Raw genomic sequence first — 21,533 nt, 5'->3', positions numbered from 1 at the left:
ATCCTGCAGGGTTCGCCTCAGCTCCCGTTCACGGGGTGTGGTGGCTGCAATAGTTCCTTTCCGCTCAACAGTCCGCTTGCTGCGTCGTTTGTTCTTGTGGGCCGTTTTGGTTTGTTGTTTTCCTCCTCTCTGCCGGTCGGAGAGTCTGCCTTTTCTTTCTTATGGAATTTAGTCTTTGGGATTTTCTAATTTTAAGTTAGAGAGTATATGAAGTGTACCTATGATAATAAACTTTTGGAGAATAGGAATTTTAAAAACTGCAATTAAAATGTATAACTTAGTTATTGCTTACTATTGTAAAAGAGCAATCAAGCTTTGATTCAAAAGAATATCACTAAGTGTGAGGTAGGATTATAAAGCAGTGGGCTTATTTACAAGCCTTGTAGGAAAATTGGTTTCATTATGGAGATACACATGTTGAACACAGGCAGTGGACATTTTTTCCTCCCGACACTATACTTACAGACCATCTAGCTTGTACAAATTACAATAGCATTACCTTCACCAGCACCTCTGGCAAATCTGAGTGGATAGTAGTACACAGTAGATCTGGATATTAGCATATATACTACTCAAGAAATTCCTCATAGTTCATATATTTTTGCAGTCAATTCCTCATAATGAGGATTTTCCTAGCGCCAATTATCATATTCTGGAATTCCTTTAAAATGTGTATTTCCTCTAGCTCATCACTAAGTAAGTGTTACACAAGTTTAAATGAAATACCTTGATCTCTAATGTCTAAAAAGGTACACCACGTGCTTTAGGTCCCTAAATTTCAGAGGATTCTGCAGGCAATGTAAATAAAGGTATTTTCTTCGTTTCTTGATTTTTGGTGAAGCAAGAGATTGCTGCTGCTATTTGTGCCATCCATGCTTTCTGTTTAAGAGAGGGGGAGAGAATGTTAAGCAAACAATTTCTCACGTATTTGGATTAATATTCCATAGTATTTATAGATGTGCTCTTTAAAACTGAAAACTAATGCAGCATTTGCATACATTCCCCATTTTTTTAACTCTTAATATATCATAAATATCTCTAATCATATATGAAAATGAAAATGCATTAGAAGAGTATGGTGTGCAAGTTGGATAAACAGTCATGAGTAATCAAGGAACTGTAAGAGTCAATGATGACAAATTAGAAAAATGAGCATGGAGAATATAAATGGTTTGAGTTGAATTTCTACTCTATGGTAATTCTTAACCAGTGGTATAATTTGAAAAACAGACTGAGGAAGGTGACTGAAGAAATTGAATCCTTAAGAATAGGGCTGAATAGGAATTCAAGGCATGGTGCCAGATCCTCTGCCACTTACATCACTCAAGCTTCCAGCCTTTTAATTTGAACATCTGTCAAATGGTTCCATGAAAGTTGGTCTTAGGTCTTCTGGGCTCAGATCTATGCCCTAAACCTGATGTCAGGTTGTCTTTGCCTTAACACCCTGGATATTAATGACTATGCTTTATAATAAACAAAGAAGCCACCACTGGAAAAAAATAAAAATAAAAAGAATAGGGCAACATTGCATTTATTGTCTGGCCACGTTGTTGGTATGATGAAAGACAAATGTGAAAACTTCTAAGAGAAATCAGTGCCAGGTGGCTTCTCTACCACCCATGGCTGTATAAATAGTGGCATATTTTCAAAGGTTGAAGAGCAGGCTCGACATGGCTCATTATAGTAGCCTCTCACTTAAGTATGACATCATATTATTTGCATGGTGGCACCTAGGACGTTGATTGGAACATCTTAAAAGTCAATCATGCAATCCAAAGTAGTTCTTGCCCATTTCTTACAGAAACTGCAGAACTCAGAGGAGGCTCTTGAGCTTCTGCTGCAGGAGAAAATGTAGGGGACTGTATCTACTCCGTGTGTGAGGTATTCTTCCACTCTGAGGTATTCTTCTGCACATGGTAAGGACTGGATCCCTCCCTCCTCTCTTCCCAACTCTCCCCTTCCCAAAAGAGGGAACTATGCAAAGCTTTCCATTCACCATTACTTAAGAGGCAGGGGTGAAGTTTTTTAATGTCAGTTCTGAAGAATGAAAGGCTTATAAAATCAGAATACATACTTTAATGTTTTCCGTTTGGGCTTGTAATAAGAATGCTGCTATACACTGTCGATATCTGTTTTCATGTTGTATAAGGAAAGCATTTCTCAGTCCAAAGACTAGAAAAAAATTACAGAGACAAACAAAAACCAACTTTGTCATTTAACATGAAATCTGAACAATTTCTTAATACAAAAACCTGGATATTTTTTAGTGAAGTTGGAAGGTTTATGTATATTACAAGGAAAAAAAAAATCTTACTCCCAAACCCAGACTGCAGTATTCTGTCCAAATAGGATCACTGAAGTATGAAAACTCTTAGCTAAGACTTTAGGAGCTTGATGCAATGCAATCATGGTTTAAATGATGGAAAATAGGCTCTTCAGAGTAGAAACTTAGCATATTAGTTGGGCTTTGTGTAAAATATAGATAACAAAATACTGAAAACAAAGTAATTATTGCTTTTTCTCTAAAAATAAAATTTATTTTTGAATGTAAGGGGAAGTCACATCAAAACAGGAATTATAAACCAGTAAAGATAAGATGTGGCAAAAATACAAAACCACCTGAATGCTTTAAGCAGGCCAAGAAAAGCCAAAAAGTTGACTCACATAAATAAAAAAATTCACCAAATTATGTGAAATATGTAGCAAATCAAACTGTAAAGAAATGTTGGCAGAGTTTCTCTGCTTGCAAAAGAAAGTCTATTCTGTCACTTGTAGCTGGTCTCTATATAGCAGAAGTTTCTAAAGTGGAGTTTCTTCCTTGAATTATTAATACAACATAGGAAATAAAATTCTGCAGCCTATAGATTCTTTCTACTGTTGATTTTATGTTTAGGAGCAAACAAGCAAAAATAAACCAGGGTAGTCTCCTCACCATATCAAATACTTCAGAGAGGAGAAGAATGGCAACTTGTATTCTTGGCTTATCATTGAGTTGATGCTTGTCCACTCTCATTATTTCTGTTCTTTGAAGTTTATGGGTTTAACTCAAGACTCACTGAGGCAGGCTGGGCCTCATTTTGAGAATCAAAGTGTATGTGAGACTTTTATTTTGTTAACTGCAATGATTATTCCAACATCACAGGTTATATTCTTAACAGTCCTTCGACCTCATAATTTCTAAATTCTATAACAAATAACATCTGTTAAGTCATGAAGTTCTGTCCAGATTCTCTGGAGTAAAAGGACTTAAACCAATTAAAAAATGACTTTGTGGGGGGGAAACTCTGCTTGTGTTTGTTTTACTCCCTGATTTTTTTTATAAATAAATTCCCTGTAGCAAGTGAGGCTTAAAAAATCAGGCTGTTGTTCTTGGCTGGGGTTTGGAATCCCTTTTCCTGAAAAATTGTTAACTCTTGTTTTCAGTTATTCAGGCATCTTTCATTGACTTGGTTTATAATATGAATCAAGGGATGTTACAGCTAAAAGGAAGTATTAGTAAGGAGATAATAAATGGTCAGGAGCAGCTCTAAAATAATTAACATGGTAATAATTGACACCATTTATGAAACACTATGTACTGAACACTGTACAATGATTTTCTTTTTCACCCTTTGCTCTTTGTCACACTGTAGCTAGTCTGCCTCATTCTTTGCATCTGAACAGTCAAAATAATAGACTGGAGGAATAGAAAAATACAAAAACCCAGAAAGGAGATGGTAGTGACACATCAGAAGGTGATCAATATGCTAGAAATATAGTTTGCAAAGCACTTTTATTTAAAAGCATAGAAGGGAATATAAGAGAAAAACATGCGTCTCCCAAGGTAATGCACTGACATCAGATTTCCCATGAGTCCTTATCACTGGCAGGGCTGTGCTAACCTGAGGCCACAGCCCAAGCTGCTTCCACTCTTCCCCATGCATGTTCTGACAGCTTCCTCCCTCAAGTCCACTTACTGCGTCAGTGTCATTTCACCATGACCTCAGAAGTGAGAGGAGAAATTCCTGGCCTAGGATGCCCTCTGCATGACATTTCTCTTCATGAAAAGATAAACTAAACAAAGGAAGTGATTTCTAGCCTTATATGGGAAGCCTCGCTGTGTCTACCTGATGCCATCCGCAGAGCCAGGGGAGCTCTCCCTGATGGGGTACACTCATAGGCAAACGTTTGCACCCCCAAGGTGCCCCTTTTGTAGGTTTGCTCTAGAAATCCTCTCTTGACTTATGCAGACTTTGCCTATATGGGCCTTGCCTGGTCCAGTCAAAGTAGATACAAAGAAGCCTATAGCTTGTCCAGGTCACTTCTGGGTGCAGTTTTTCTGTTGGTGGAGACTTTCTGCTTCCATTCACGAGTTAACATATATAAAACCTTTAAATAGACAATGTGAATACATAACATAACTGTAATTATTTGCTGTTGTTCATGTTTGTTTCTTCATGTATTCACTGAGGGTCACGCAACTGTGATAGGGCCATCCCTGCCCGTCACTGGAGCTCTGGACTTGGCTGCTGGGTTGTGAGTTGAAGGCAGCGGGAAGTGCACCCTCTCTTCCTGCTCCTCTGATGGAGCAGGAAGGCAATTCCCTGAGGCCTCGCTTCTGAAGGCCTCCTGTGAGCCCATACCTCAGGCAGAAGGGCCATCTGCTTCCTCCTGCACGCTGCTGCCACCCACCCAGAATGTCCTTCCAGTCCCTCAGAGCCCCAGGACGTTCCTGACAGAGGACTGACTGACAATTCAGTTCCCAGAGAGCAAGACTTTGTGTCTCCAGGACACTCAGAGTGCCTGTATCTCAGGGAACACTTAGGAAATACTTGAATAGAAGAATGAAATGAAAGCTATTTCTGCCCTCTGCACATGATAAATACATAAAACGGAATTTATATATTTATATATGTAATATGTATATTTCTGGCATATATCTTTCTATAGAGTGTAGTAAAACATCTTAGGCCTGAACAGCACATCTGATGTGCCTGTGCTTGAACAGTAGCAGCAGTACTACTTCTAATAACTGTTCATTATTTTATTTCATTCTTGTGACAGCCCAGTGAGATACTATTATCCCTATTTTAGCAAGAGGAATCGTTGCTTAGAAAATTTGTTGCTTAGAAAATTTAAGTGTGTCACTTATGCACATAGCAAGCGGCAGAGCTGATCACCCAGTCGCTGGAAGCCAAGTTGAACACTCTCTTTGTAACTAATTGGTAGAATGAGCAATATACAGACACAAAGGAACCCAGTATTGCTTTTTATGAAGATGTAAATTGGATTCATGTCCTGTTAACAAAAAAAGCCAACATCGAACTGTGAAATGACAAACAGATAACCTGAATGATGGAAGTGGACACATACCTGACACGTGGAGGGGATCAATACTTCTGACCAGCACTCTGTCCAGAGGGATGGGCTGATCGAGCACTGTGCATGAACCGCCCTCTTTTATTATTGTTTGCAACTCAGGAGTAAGTGAAGGCATATTAAACCAGGGTCTGAGCCTCCAGGTTTCTGAAATTAAAGGGGACAATAAGGCAGTAAATAGAAAATCAGTGTTGGTGTGCATCCCTGAAGTATGTTAAAGTATGTACACACTTGAAGCAAATTGATTTCTAGAAATAATTGGTTAAAATCCATCCTACTATTCTTTATGGATTGATTTATTTTTTGTTGCGGTAATACCGATTTACAACATGATATGATTTAGACATATAGTTTCACACCTCTCCAGATGGAGGCTGCCATCCATTCTTTATGGATTTTGAAAAGCATTTCCTCTAAGTACATCATGATTTATAGTGCTTCTGATTCTCAGGTTTAGATATCTGACTAAATAATGGTGATGTCCATAATAGGAAACATTTTAATCACCATCATATCAATGGGAAGTTCTTCATTTCTAGTATCTCTCTAAATACAGAAAGGGGAGCCTCATTTTAGCCAGCTTAGTCCATTGGATCTAATATTAACTAAGTAGATAATTTAGTAATTTGTACATATAATTAAAATTGCTTGAAATATATAGGATGCTGGGGTTTTTTTTTACACAAGAGTGCGAAAGAATGTGATTTGCATGACCTATATTGTACATTTAATAGCAAAGTGAAACTAAAATTGTAAAATATCTTGATTCTAAGTATTTGTATTTTACAATGAAGTTGTGAAGCATGAAAGCAGAATATTACCCTCTATATAGTTGATATAAGCTGCCATTAATTCATATATTTTATTTGAGCCATTATTTGATGTTAGATAGGCTGTGCTAAGCATCAAGGTTTTTGAAGGGGCTGGAGATTTTTTCAGGCTTGACTTGTTCAGACATTTTAGTCTGGATACCTTTAAATAGGAAGTCACACAAATCTCAAAAATGGTGACTCAGTATTCTGCAGTACCTACTCCTTTCTCAATCACCAATCAATTATTCAAAGATTGACTAATGGGAACTTCAAGATCCTTAAATTATTTAGCTCAACTAACCAACATGCCATATAGAAGCTTCAATTATTACAAGATAGGTGATACCCAGTCTCAGGATCTCATATCTGTGGAAGGCTAGTAAAGAAGTGAATGGAATGAAACAGCATTAGGTATGTCTGCTGGCTTAAGACACATTGCAGCCCTTCCTTCCACCCCTAAGGGCAGGTATCCTACAGCCTTGGAGGTGACCGCCTTCCTGAGACCACTCACACACACCATTCAGGAGACAGAGGAGGGAAGAAGGAGAGATTAGATACAAAGTCTTTAGTGGACATAGACCCAAGGCCCATTGGGTGGTAATAACAGTAATGGAAGCCATGCCACTCAGGTCATGGGAAAACTCCTCTTCTCAGAGGGATTTGGTGGCTTTAGCCTCTAAGTGACTTATTTTGTCTGGGACAGCAGTTGTACGTTTGTTTGGGTTGTGCAGTTTTATAGATAGGTAGGCACTGAGAGTCTGGGGCTCCCTCCATCCCGGCCTTCGAATCATTTCTCATACGGGGCATGGATACTGCCTGGGCATGTGGTCATAGACAGTTTAGAGAGGATCCTTACCAGGGCAGCTTTTGTGACAGTGGACAATTTGAGAGAGAAAAGGACCGATGCACACAGATTATTTTGGTTTTGTTTATTTCGGCAGGTCAGGCTTAAAGCCCTGTGGCTTCTGGAAGATACCTTGAAAACACACAGACTAAGTTATTCTGAAAATCCTCCCTTCCTTTGAGATCCTTAAGGACTGTCTTGCCCTTGTGGTTTCTCAGTGCAGAAAGAGATGACTAAGAGCCATCATTTCATTATGTCTACATTTTCAGAGGTGACATACAAGTTGATGTTAAAAATCTTTAACATTTTTAACAACCTATTTGGAATATTTCTAAACTTATTTAGAAATAGCAGCATGTTACCTTCTTGTTGCGCTTGGTTTTTGTAACTAAGAGGAAATCATCAAAGAGGAACAGATAAACATCTAGGGATCTTGTGTTTTCTGAGGAAAGAAAGAAGGTGAAATTGGAACTGGCAAGAGTAAGCAGAAATTATTATTATTATTTTTTTTTAGAAATCATTTTTTTTTTTTTTTTTTTTTTTTTTATAGAGGCATGCTTTATTTATTTGTTGCTGTTTGTTTGTTTTGTTTATACATGCCTGGGTACAGTCAGAAGCGCGAGAGGGTGAGAGAATTCACCAGAGCCAGAGCGGGGAGCAGAGCAGGCAGAAGGACCGAAGTACACTGCTGAGGGAGCAGCGGGCGGCAGGAGAAGTCTGCACGCCATGTGGGACCCTCCTCCGGTGGCCGGGGAGCAGCCGGGATCGAACCGGCGCCGCAGAGGCCGCGGGCAGCTTCGCAACCCAGCGCTCAACCGCTGCGCCACCGGGGAGGCCCTAGAAATCATTTTTTAAGCCAAAGAGTTCCTAGACTTTATTCTCAGCAAGGATAAGTATTCTAGCTACCGTTCACTGAGGGCCAAGTTTTCCACTGAGCAGTCAATATTGGCCACCAACTATGCATCAGTGATTAAGTTATAATCTCTGCCTTCAAGTAGTTTTAATTCTGGTGAAAACAGACACACAATAAACTTGTAAACAACCTGTAAAATGGGTAAATTCAGGAACTGACTGTTACAAGGTAAGTATGGCAATATGAAGGAAAATGACTCAAAAGGACAAATGTGAGCCCAAAGTCAGTCCTTTCCCATGTATTGCTGCAGGCATTTGAAGGTATCACAGTCCAGTAAAATAACTAGTACCAAATAATTTCATTAGACTTAACTAATCATCACTGTGAAATGGAAATTCTGCTTAGTAAGTGTTCCACAACCACATCCGAGACTTACACATTTTTGCAACTCTAAACTAGGCCTTTATTTTTTCTCAGAGTCTGGATGATAGTGTCTCATTCCTCTGTTAGAGGATGGGGCAGCATTGCTAACTATTTAAATACAGTTCTGCAGCAATTTAAAAAACACGTATTCTTTAGGTGCTTCAGCTGTTTGACCATTATATTTGTCTATTAGACAAATATTTTCTAGCTAGAAATACCAGTCTTTGGGGTGCCTCCCTGGTGGTGCAAGGGGTTAAGACTCAGCACTGTGAAGCTATCAGCAGCCACTGCAGCATGAGTTCGATCCCTGGCCAGGGAGCTACCCACATGGCGCAGCAGACCTCTCCTGTCTATCCTGCTGCTCCCCTCAGCTGGGTATTTCAGAAGATTCACCTGTTCTGCTCCCCACTCTGTCTCTGGTGAATCCTCTCACACACACACACCCCCAACACCTCTGGCCTGCAACCCAGCTCTTGTACATATAAATAAATCTTTTTTAAAAAAAGAAAGACCAATCTTTGGGGAGAGATGCATTAGTGAAGGGTATGCCAACATGAAATATAATATATAATGGGAAATTGGTTATGCTCCAAAAATTATGACGACTTGCATATTTTGGGAATGAGAAAGTATACTTATTTGGTTCCAATACCAGTTTTTAAGGTTGGAAGAAATTTTGAAATACAACATATTAGTGTTAAGTATCATCGTCATCCACCAACAACATTTACAGAAGAGAGTAGGGAATTTAAACAATTTTGCTAATGATTATTATTGGTGCTGGATCCCTGATTCTCAATCCAAAGCTTTTTCTATTCAATATGATGTCTCGCTAATTCTAACACTGTACCCTATCCCATCTCTCTGCCAATTCTAAGTCAGAGTCCCAGTGACTTCGATTTGTTTTGATATTATTATGTGGTGCTTCCATCTGATGGAATTTGACTAGCACCGTGTGCAAGTGCCTGATGTTAGTGACACTTACATTGGGTCATCCACACTCTACCACATTCCAGTCTACTAGAAATATTTTCTGGAAAATGGGTTTGAACTGTAAAGTGACATTCTTCAGTGAGTCTCCCACCTGTGCTTCCTTCCAAGAACCCTGATTCTACGTGACGTGTGATGCACATCTGACAACACTGTTCATGGAGAGAAGGTCCTTGTCTTCATCTGTAACTGGTGGTTAAAGGCAAAGACTGTTACTGGTGGTGCCCCCTGGAAGGGGGTGCTGATGACGATGGATAAGCCCAGGGAAAATGCAAACAAATTATTGCATTTGGGGTGGAGACTCTGATAAGAAATAAAAGCAACTGCAGCAGCAGCCCCCAGCATGCAGTGTTCGGGATTCAGCGATCGACCATTCAGCTTTTGGATTTCAGGATTTTCAGATTATCAGCGATTTTTGCCCCTACCATACTAATCTTCCAGAAGGCTGTTGTGGGCCTCTGAAGGACATGGCGAGGCCTCCAGTAGCCAGTCTCAGAGAGGAAAAGTTCAGAGGTTTTGCAAGCAGCTGAACGACTGAAACTGTTCCCAGTTTTGCTACTGTTACAGGCAGCAAGGAAGGTGAAGACCTGCAGCTGGTGCCTCGCTGAGCTGGTGAGTGTAGCTGTTTGTCCGGTCGTTTGGCTGCTGCAGCTGCTGTTTTGCATGTCACTTGTCTGGTGCTGTGCTGGGGCATCTTGGCAGCTCTGGTGAGCCTCTCCTATTGTGTCTCCTGCTGTCTTCATTAGTTGGAACCCGCCTATAGTCTGGCTGCCACATGCTCCAGGTTGACAGTGGCAGAAAAATGCCATCTTGAGAGAGTGACCTGCATCCTCAGTGGCAGGAAGATGCCATCTTGGGTGTGTTTGTGTTTAGGACTTTGAAACACTGGACACTGCTTCAGGCGAGGTAAACAGCCATTTTTGGCCTCAGCAACTCTTTCTTTTCCCCCTTTTTTGTTAAAGAAATCCCAATATTGTTCTCTGAACCTGAGTAGTCTTGCAATTGTACAAATGGGTGAAGAACTCAGATGGTGTCCCAGTAAACTATTTGGGCAGTGTCACTGGCCATTTTTAGTGCCCTGGCTGCCCTGTATCACTATCACATCCAGCTTCCACAGGGTCTCTCATCCTTTTCACTCCTGAACTCTAAAACTGACTCCCTCACCCTCTTCTTTTGCCACCCTCAGTGTTATCAACCAACCTTTCAAGCACATACATGAGAACACTTGATGCCATCTTCAACTCACTTCTTCTTCATCCATTTTATCAGTCACAGAGCCCTCCTGTTTTCCCTTTGAAATAGCTCTCACATTAATCCTTTTCCTTCCATCCCTGTCTAACACTTTAGGATATGTCAGTGTATCTCATAAGCTGGGGAGTTGGTAGATAGAGGGTAGGAGTGAATGAATCAAAATCTTGCTAATTCCAGGTGAGGTGATATTAGAGGGAAAGACACAATACCAGGCTGTATTTTCCTTCATCACTTTGATTTCACTTTGTTACAATCATCATTATTTTGAAATCGTAAATGACATCAAATAAAAATTTTGTTATCTTTCTAAATGAAAGTGGGAGGAGGGTAGTCTATAGTTTGAGAGTGGTTGAGAAACAGGCCAAGCTCTTCCCCCTGCCAGGTGGGGAGGTTGCTGTCATGGCCCGAGATCACACAGTGGAACAGGCAGAGCCAGAAGTGTCCCTGGCAGCCAGTCTCCTGACCACATTGCTAGAGCCTGTCCTCTCAGGGGCTTCTGCCTCCAAGCCTCTCCTCCTGCTGTGCTCTTCATGCAGGATGCTCTGCCTCCTGGCCTTCCACTGACCTCCATCCACCCTTTCTAGCCTCCCAAGTCCATCTCCAGTCCTGGGGGCTGTGTCTGAACTTATACTGCAATTCTGCTCACTGGTAGGGCCTCTGAACTACAGGGAAGGGCTCAGACAGAAGCATGTTCTATCCTTAACAGATGCTGCCTAGGACCACATGTGTCACGTAAACATGTTCCCTGTATGGCTGCTCGGCTCGTTGAGGAGTAACATGATGATAATAGCTACCATTGTGTGTCCACTATACTCCAGACCTTGAGTTAACTATCGATGTATGTCATTTAATTTTAACAACTTATGTGATAGATATAATTACCCATTTACAGAGAGAAAATGGAGCGCAGTACAAGTTACAGTGTGAATTATTTTACCAGGCATAATTTTTTAACTCCAAGCTCTTTGATTTACATCTTTTGGTGCTTTGCTTATAGGCAAATACAATATCTTCCACCCATCAACTAGCAGCAATGGGACAGCTTTACAGAGCAGTAAAGCTATTGGTTCTATTACTATTATTAATATTGAGGTAACTTTAACTTACAGTACTGTATATGATTTAGGAGTACAAGTTTACACCTCTTCAAGTGTATGTTGTCACACACATATGCCCACCACCCAAGTGACAATGACCTTATCACCATTCAGTGGAGCCCCTCCCCCACCCGTTGGCTGCCACCCTCAGCACCCAAGATGTTGAATTTTTAAAAGAAGCAGTTATTTACCTGCGAGAGTTAATTTTCCCTCATAGAGAAGGTGTCTGTTGGTTGGTGACAAGATATTTTCTGCCGTGTGTTCTTTAAAATGTGTTTCAGGCCCTTTCAAAACAGGGTTGAAAATCAAAGAGATGTTCTTAGTCATTTGAACAGAACATGTTCCAGGAGCTGGGCTAATACACACCATCTAGAAAGTGTGTGACATCGTGAGTAGGTGGACCCGGGAGTGAGGAAGGATAGGAGAACTTCTCAGAGGCAACCCCCTGAGGATGCACAGGGATGTCAGCCTCCCACACAAAATGCCACATTTCTTCAAGGTTTTACTTCTTGCTTATAAAAATAGATTAATTATTCAAGTGGGCAGCTGATGTATTATAGGGCTGATGTATTTCCACCTGAACACCAAAGATTTAGAAAGGGGCAGAAATGTACCTCTGGGATGAAAAACCTTTTATCTCTGTCCCAAAGTGGAGGCCACACTATAATCTCCTGTAGATGTCTACATTTTTGGAAATTGTCAAGCCACTTCACCTTTCCTTCAAGATCCCCTGAAAGACAAGATACACCCAAAACATATTTAGATGCATGTGACATTACAGCATAAATTTTAACCAAGATCTACAGAAATCATTTAGAGACATTGATTGCCTGGGAGCCAAACCATGCTCTTAGGTTCATTTAACATATTGCTTGCTGTTTAAATGTCTTAGAAAAACTCACTCATTTGAAGTCAGCCTTTTGCAGAGAAAAATGAAGCTTAAATTACTCAGTAAATTGTAAATGTATGGTGCATTTTTTATTTCAATAACATTAATAAAGTCCTTGATAGCCTTATTTTTTACACCACACAGCTTATAATTAGAGGAAGGAAAAAAAAAAGCATATGAATGAGGATAAATGTATCTTTTTGTCCTAATCATAAGGGCTTTATGAAAGGGCTTCGTGGTGAGGATGATTATTTCTTTCTGGTAGGGACACTTTTTCTCTTTTGAAGACTTGCATTAATTTTCCATTATTTTTAATAGCATATTGCTATGGAGATTTTGAAGTGATTTTTGGAAACAAGACGGGCAAGTCATTGATGCAGAAGATCACACAGTTAGTGGAATCCTTGAGGACCTATCATCGCTAATTCCATAGACTTAAAAGCAGGCCACAGGAATCTCTGCCTCAAAATGAAAAATCCATATTTTACTGAGAAATCTCCAAAAGAGAAGCTGTTATCATCCTTATCTGCCTATCAAAATAATAATCATCTTCAAAATTACTTTTTCAGTTAATTTTTTAAAAAGCATGTCTTTCTAAATTGAATTTTTCTCTAACTCACTTGATAAACATAATTCCAATTCCTTGGGTCCTTTTAAAATTTGAACCAGGGGGCCTCCCTGGTGGCACAAGGGGTTGGACACCGCATTATGGAGCAGTCTGCAGCCTCTGCACCTTGAGTTCGATCCCTGGCCAGCCAGGGAGCAGCCCACATGGCGCAGCAGACCTCTTCTGTCTCGCCTGCTGCTCCCCTCAACAGTGTGTTTCGGTCAGTCTGCCTATTCTGTTCCCTGCTCTCTCTCTGGTGAATCCTCTCACCCCCCTCATCTGTGGCCTGTGGCCCAGCTCTTGTATACATAAATAAATCAATCTTTAAAAAAAATAAAATTAAATTAAACCAGGGCCACCCTGGTGGCGCACAGGTTAAAGACAGTGCTATCAAGCTATCACTGGCCATTGCAGCATGAGCTCGATCCTGGCCAGCCAGGGAGCAACCCACATGGCACAGCAGACCTCTCCTATCTCGCCTGCTACTCCCCCTCAGCAGTGTATTTCACTAGATCTGCCTGTTCTGCTCCCCACTCTGTCTCGGGTGAATCCTCTCACCCCCACACCTCTGCCTTATACCCCAGTTCTTGTATGCATAAATAAATAAATCTTTAAAAAAAAATTTGAACCAAAAAATGACAAAGAGGAAAGAAACTCCCAGTTGAATGGTCAGTTTACTTTTAAGCTTGTGAAAGAAAAAAGATAGATTTCTGTACAGTTGGCCATCATCAATTTGGATTGTCCTCTTTGATGCTTCCCCAGGAAATCTTGGTTTACAGGCATAGATCATGTCTTCTGTATTTGAATTTAGTTATATAGAACTCCATAAATCAACTTCAGTCATCATAGGGCTTGCTCTGCACCCAATCTCAAATTTTGGTTCTAAAGATGTTGGCATTATTTTTAGATTGGCCCTGGATTTCAGTGACCTAAAAAAAAATGATGAATGGTAATTTATCCTCCGGAAGGACTTCCCGTGGTGTTTACTCCCACTTGCTTTGTGTGTGGGTTCAGTATGGATGTTAAAACAAAGTGCCTTCAATCATCTGGGAAGTAGGACTTTTCCTGCCTGAACTCACTTCTGAAAGCCTTCAAGACAGAGCCATGTCCTGAGTAAACTTAGTGCTAAGGTCTCAAGGGTTTGCCAGGATGTGACTGGAGCCCATTGTTTTGGGTGTTTGATTTACAATGCGCACAAACTCGAATCCACGTTTCCAAGAGCCATGACCTCAAGTCAATGGAATGACCTTCTAGAATGGAAGCCCAGATGGTTCCCAGGAGCTATACTCCTCCCCACCCCCCCAACTCTTTGATTAAGCTTGGCCTGAGCTCTGCATTATTCATCCCAGGGACTTACGAATTGACTTTTCCACCTTGTCTTTGAGGGAGTAGATCATGATTTTCTCCGTGGAATCTGTACTCCTTTTCCAGATATTCTTCAGCAACAAGGGATATCGAGTCAACCGGTGTAATGGGGCCACTAATAGCTCAGGCAGGTGAAGCCGTTTGCACTGTTCATTTTGTTCACACCACTGGGGAAGTCAAAAGCAGACATATCAGAACATCCTTTGGCCACTCAAACGCTGAGAAGTTGGATTATGAGAAGCCCTCAGTGATTTTACTCTTATCAATCACATGATGCACCTGTGACCTTGCTGAGAAAAGTCATAAACCACAGATTAGACTTTGATTTTGAAAGCTCCATATTAAAAGACCTTTTCCACTTTCCCACATGCAGCCAGAGCGTGGTGGGTGGAGCACTATGATGCAGGTTTCAGGGCTTGTTGAGATCCCTTCTCTATACTCAGATGCCTTTCTGTAAAATGGCGGAAGGTACTAAATGACCTCTAAGTTCTCATCCACCTCAAAATAATTGTGATTCTTATTGGGGGTTGGAAGGGATAGAGAAGGAAGCAGGGACAAAGGTGTGGAAAGGCTAGAAGTGGTAATGAGTGGAAGGGAGAGGTGTGGAGAGGCCATAGTCAGTGGTCTTGGTGGCAGCAGCCTCTCCATTGGAGTGTCTGGGGAGCTCCAGTAACCGAGATCTCAGCACCAACTGGCATAGGGTAAATGTGGAAACACCCGGTATCAATCAGACAAGAAGCACAGTGCTAAACAATTTAGACCGAGATCTAGGCAGGGATTTTGGAAGGTTTTAATAAAATATCAGAGGACCTTAGAAGAGAGAAAAAGATAACTAACCATTCTAAAAGTAGCTAGAAGTTTTTCATTCCTCTGTCTATTTGCTTCACTTTTCAGGTCCATTAGGGTAGAAATGAACATCTTTCAGGAGAGGTCAGACATCAAAGGATTTTTCATGCATGGGTCTAGATCAGTGGGAGAGACTTTGGTTTTATAAAAAAAAAATAGTAAATGTGTTTAGGGGAACAGTGAAAAGAATTCAAAGTTTCAAATAAAAAAAGACATTCTCCTTATACATCTGTCTTGGTGGGAAAAAACCTTGGGCTGGGACAACATTCTTAGACTCTTGGGAAATTTCCTGAAGCCCACTACACCTCATGTGTGAAATGTAGATAACAAGAGTGACTAACTCATCAGGTTGGCAAGAGGTTTTAAGGAGGAGAATGAGTGTTGGCTTCAGACAGGTCTGAATTCCAATCCTGCCTCTTTTGGAAAGTTGCCTGATTTGTGTAAGCCGCTGACAAAGTGGAAAACTTCAGATCTCACAAGATGAGCGTGCAGACAAAGAGACGGCAGGTTTTGAGTACGCAGTACAGAGCAGGCTGTCAGGAGCAAGGGCTGGAGAACCTTTATGATCTGTGGGGCATTTTCTGCCAAAACCTCTCTTTGACTCTTGTTTCAGGAAGCTAACCATTCCCTGACAATGGAAACTAGCACTGAGGAGGTGAACATAGTTCTGATGTGAAAGCATTGTTTTTTTTTTTTTTAAAGATTCATCTATTTATGCATACAAGAACTGTGTTACAGGCCAGAGGTGTGGGGGGTAGGAGGATTCACCAGAGACAGAGTGGGGAACAGAACAGGCAGATTGACTGAAATACACTGCTGAGGGGAGCAGCAGGCGAGTCAGGAGAGGTCTGCTGCACCGTGTGGGTAGCACCCTGGCCGGGGTTCGAACTCGAGTTGCAGTGGCTGAGGACAGCTTCATAGGTTGTGTCTCAACCCCTTGTGCCACCAGACAGGCCCTGGGTTTTGTTTTTTTGCCCTAAAACTTTTATCTATGTTCTTCCCTTTCCACCTATTGATTATGTGACCTTGCAAAAGTCACTTAACCTCTCTGAGGCTCTGGGACACATGTGACCAATGTTATCAACCTCATAGGTTTGTGCTGAGAATAGATGTTTGAGAGAGTTCCTAGTAAAGCATTGTGCATGATAAACATCTCATCTGTTATCTTTACAACATTTCATTCTCTACTCCTTCTCCCTAAATACCTTTGGATTGATCTGTCTGTGTATGTACGAGTATCATCTTGTATACAAATATAGACAACCCTTCTATATTACCGTTGATGTGGGATTTTCCCATTGTTTGAAAATGGTGGCTAAGCTTTGTCAAAGTCATCAAGCCCTACCTTGGAAGAGAGTAAAATGGATCTGGATTCTCCCCAGTTTGGAGGCCAGGCTAGGAGTCTAATCTATCTTTTCAAAGAAAACTTCAGCAACATGATTATTCATATATTTGGAAATCTAATGAGCTTTCCAGCTTTAGTTTGAGTCAAGAAAACACCAAAAGGTGAAGTTATAAAAATAGGACTAAGGCTCTTTCCCAAGATCATTCATCCTTTCTCATCCACACCACACCCAGGTTTCCTGGCACATTTGGGCCAGGACACAAGTAGGTTGATTCACAGCTGAGTTGCTGGGAACTCTGACAGCCCTTCCTCCCGCACCTCTGAGCTGATGCCCTTGTAGGGACTTCTTGCAGATGCAGAAACAGCTAGTTTTCTGGAAAGGTTGGGTCATTTTCTCTGGATTTTACTTAAGGGTTCAGGCAAATATTGAAAAGTTACAGTTTAGACTAGGGAAATGTCAAAGGAGGGCTTGAATGTCAAGGGCAGTAATTTGCAGGTTTGCTTATTAGCAAATGCTGAGGGCACCTTGCAGGAATTTTCTAAGACTTTGAGATCCACAGTCACCACGTTGTTCAATGCCACGGATGCCTTTTACTTTATGATCTATGATATACTCTAGGGAGCACCATTCAATGTAAATGGTGCTCCTCGCTTGTGTGCAATAGAGTTTGCTAGGATCAAGTTCTTGAAGAGCCAAACTTCTAGTTATAAACAGAGCTTTGTTTCTTATTCTGGTTTTCTCCTTACCACATACTAATTTTTTCCACAAACAGACCAATGAACAAATAAAAGATTTTCAAGCTCCAACTATAGTTTTAAGAGGGATAGAAGGTGAGATATATCCAGATGTGCACCATTTAAAATTCCTCAGTGGACAGTGCATGATGTATTTAGGAGGACAGCATATTTGTATTTAAAATGGACTCATGATAATTTATATTTCCCCTTTCTTATTTAATTTGGGTATAAATTTTCTCCTGTTATCCAAAAGTAGAACATTCCTATGAAGTCTTTCCTAAATGGAAATGGGTATAAAGAAGAAATTACCATTAATTTGCATGAAAAATTTCCGGCCACCAAACTAACCTATTACATCATACTAATAGGTGGTAAAAGCAGGAATGATGACATAAATTCACAGCCTGTATAAAGTAACTCTTAGGGAAGGTTAGCTCAGGGTGTTCGCTGCTTCTAGAACAGCTGCTGCAAAACATATAATGAAAGCTATTTTCACTTAAATTGTCCGATTTGGATTTCTCTGGTTAATGAAAATAGATATTAGCATAGATCTTTCATAAAGGTGAATGGTATAATATGACTTTTGAAAAGCAGAGAATTACATGCTCCTGCTATACCCAAAGAATCCCAGGAAAGACATGAAAGAAAATGATACTTCACTTTTAAATAAATTCCAAAGTCATCTCTCTGCCTCAGGCTCTCCAGATAAAAGACAGCAGCTGAGTAATTCAGGCAGTAGGTCTGGTGGCTCTGACAGAGGCTCCCTCGGAAATACTGCAAAGGGATAGCAAGGGGAAAATCAACAGAAGTGCAGAGAAAACTGACCCTAGACAGCCTTCCCTTTCCTCTTGATTTTATCATTAACCAGAAATGGGAAAATTGGAGAATCTAATATTATCAAGTATGAGCTATGGATCAATAGAAACAGATAATCTTCACAATAAATATTCTTTTTAAAAAATATGGTGGGCCTCCCTGATGGAGCAAAGGGTTGAGCGCAGCACTGTGAGGAAATCTGGGGTCTCTGCAGCTCGAGTTCGATCCCCGGCTGGCCAGGGAGCAACCCACATGGCGCAGCAGACCTCTCCTGACTCGCCCACTGCTCCCCTCAGCAGTATACTTTGGTCAACCTGCTGGTTCTCTTCCCCACTCTGTCACTGGTGAATCCTCTCACACCCCCGCATCTCTGGCCTGTACCCCAGCTCTTGTATGAATAAATAAATTAATTAATTAAAAAAAATAAAAAATATGGCATTTTATCAGATAGTATCACTTATATATGGAATATAGATAAATGGTTTTTTGGCTTTTTTTAAGCATACTTATTTTATTTATTTTTTTTATATTCCCCATACAATTGCACCCCCCTTATTTTGACCCTAATCCCTCCTTTCCCCGCCTCCTCCCCCCATAGTGTGTCTCTGGTTCATTGTTTGTTGATTTTGATTTTTTCTTTCTTATAGTTATTCCTGGTCCCTTATTTAGGTTTTCTAGATTCCGGCTATGAGTGAGACCATCCGGTATTTTTCTTTTTCTTTCTGGCTTATTTTGCTGAGCATGATCCCTTCCAGCGCCATCCATGTTGCTGCAAGTTGCATGTGTTTATCTTTTTTGATTGCTGAGTAATGGAATATAGATAAATGAAACCAAACTAATAACAAACCCTAGAAATCTCAGCACAAAATGGGCCCAGTGGATGATCGTGGAGGACTGTGGGTGCCTTGGTTATGGGTATGGTGTGGTAACATACACCTGAGGCCTGTGATCCTGTATTTACAGTGCAATAAGCCAATGTTACCGCAATTAAAAAAAAAAGTAGTATTTTAACAATAAAAATAATAACCCCTTGAGTTAGCCCCTCAATAAATCACCTTCCCCATACTTAAAAATAACTCAATTTAGGACATCTTGATTTAATTCATCCTTTACTTCTGTATATACTTTGTTGAGGTCCATATTTCCTGCATAAAGCCTAGTGACAAATATTGCTCTTGATTTCTGAACTCATGTTGGTTGTTGTTAAGTCTGTGTTGGTGGTGGAGAAAGAGGACTCAGCCTAAGAAGCCACTAAAGGAAGTAACAATTGTCAAGGAAAATGAAAACCAAAAAAACTATTTCATTATAGGATCTCAGAGGACGAAATACTATGGGGAGAAATGTCAAATTTTGACATTTATCATTAAAATAATTTGGAAAGTGTTGTGTTTATTTCTGAGGGTTGGTGATATTGCAGATAATAGGGGAGAAAGGAGGACTTGGAGGTAAAGGGAGGATCCTCTTACAGGCTCCAAGACTATGAGAGGCTCATTACTAGGAGGCAAGTTTTTTTTTTAAATTTTCTTTATTTTTTAATTAATTAACATATATTTTACATCGTTGTTCATTTTTGTATAATGTTTGCTTTCTCCTCTCAGGTGTAGTTCCCATAAAATACCCACCACTAATTCACCTATGCACCATCACCATTGTTTTGAGGAGGCAATTTGAAGTCCATAAATGGTCAGGTTTAGAAACCCAGTTTTCCAACCTATTAGCTATGTGACGTTGGTCAAATTCTTTAACATCTTCAAGTCTGTTTCTTTTTCCTTGTCTTGCTCAGATGGCTCCCAAGTAAATACCATGGACCCCAACTTCCAATTGGTGAACCTCTTGTGAGATGGTATGTTCAACTATTACTGCTCATCTGTGCCCCCTTCCTCAGGAGGAGGAGATGTACTCTCTCCATTGAAGGTAAGCTTGGCCATGTGACTTTCTTTGGCTTGTAAAATATTAATGGATATGCCATGTATTGCTTCAGGCAGAAACTTAGAGTCAATGAGGGCTTTGGTCTGGTCGCTCATGTCTTTGTCAGGGCAACTGGAAATGTTCTAGATGGTGACTGCTCCCTCAGCATGGGTCCCCCAAGTGAGGACAGTGACAGAGTGGAAGCAAAGAGCATTAATGAGACATGAACCATACCACTGAGTTCTGGGGATTATTTGTTATTATGGCAAAATTGAATCTAATCTGACTAGAATTTTTTCAATTTAGAAAAAGTCTTTATAACTCACATTTGCGCACTTGAGCCAGTATGTAACTTTCTTATGTGGATTATATTAGGGACCTTTAATAAAGTCTGTCCACATCCCATGCTTTAGTAGGGTACAAGTGCACTTACGCTATGGTCTGAATGCTTGTGTTCCCCCAACTCCCCCAGATTCATGTGTTAATCTTAACCTTCAATATGATGGCATTAGGAGGTGGGATCTTTGGCAGGTGATTAGGTCAGGAGGTTAATGCTCTTCTCAGAGACTCAGAGAGCTCTTGGGCTCCTTCCACCATGTGAGAGGCATGTGTTTGTGACCCAGGAGAGGACAGTCACCTGATCTTGGAATCCACCTTTCAGAGATGTGAGAAATACAATATAAGCCACCCAGCCTGTGGTAATTTATTATAACAGTCTGAGAAGACAAAGACAATTTATGTGTTTTGATGAAAAGTTGGTATTTCTCCAGACTGTTTACCAAGAACTAAAAAAAAAAATTCTGACTCTATAGGAATAGGAGAGCTTGAGATTTTTACTAATTCCCAAATTTTTATATTCTTTCTCATGTTTTTCAGTTTTACTTATTCAAATCTGCTTTCAGTGTTCACTGGATCTATTACTTTGTTACTTATTTCTTGCTTTTTTACCTGTTCAACATTTCTCCTTTTTAACTCTTCCAAGCATCATTTCCCCTAGAAGAATTTCCTGTCTGTAAGCACTTCCCCATCCCCCTACTCTGAAAACTTTCCTTTATAATATCTATGTTTCTTTTTACCCTGGTGTTTATCTCAGTTTGGTTATTAATTATTGGTGTCATTATTGGATTAATTGTTCCCCTACTAGACTGAAAACTGCCCAAGAGCAGGGGATACATCTAATTTTGCACCTATTGTGCACAGGATGTCAACTCCACATCCTACATTTAGCAAGTGCTCAGTACATCCCACTCTGTTTTTCAGAATGGAATCTAAGATTTCAAATCTTGCTAAATGAGAATAGACAGGGACTGGATTAAAAGGTTCAAGGTAAAAAAGAGCGGAGGAGGTTCAAATATCCAGCGAACAAATAAAGCACAGTTATCAAATCGGGG

The 21,533-nt window shown here is 40.5% G+C and overlaps 1 protein-coding gene across 1 annotated transcript; it reads right to left on the bottom strand.

Moving 5' to 3' along the window:
• Positions 1 to 620: 620 nt before the first annotated feature.
• Positions 621 to 20,258, bottom strand: LOC119242624 (pleckstrin homology domain-containing family G member 7-like). The gene is given in 11 exon segments (XM_037508153.2): positions 621 to 879; positions 2,075 to 2,172; positions 5,353 to 5,472; positions 5,475 to 5,505; positions 7,377 to 7,456; positions 11,820 to 11,900; positions 11,903 to 11,912; positions 12,243 to 12,358; positions 14,482 to 14,656; positions 18,079 to 18,265; positions 20,095 to 20,258. Coding segments are annotated over 11 exon segments (1,170 nt in total). The 3' UTR covers positions 621 to 771.
• Between the last annotated feature and the right edge of the window lie 1,275 nt (positions 20,259 to 21,533).

Source organism: Talpa occidentalis, unplaced genomic scaffold (genome assembly GCF_014898055.3).
Source record: "Talpa occidentalis isolate TD23 unplaced genomic scaffold, MPIMG_talOcc4v2.1 talOcc4.1250, whole genome shotgun sequence".
NCBI lineage: Eukaryota > Metazoa > Chordata > Mammalia > Eulipotyphla > Talpidae > Talpa > Talpa occidentalis.
This window is presented reverse-complemented; position numbering and strand designations above follow the sequence as displayed.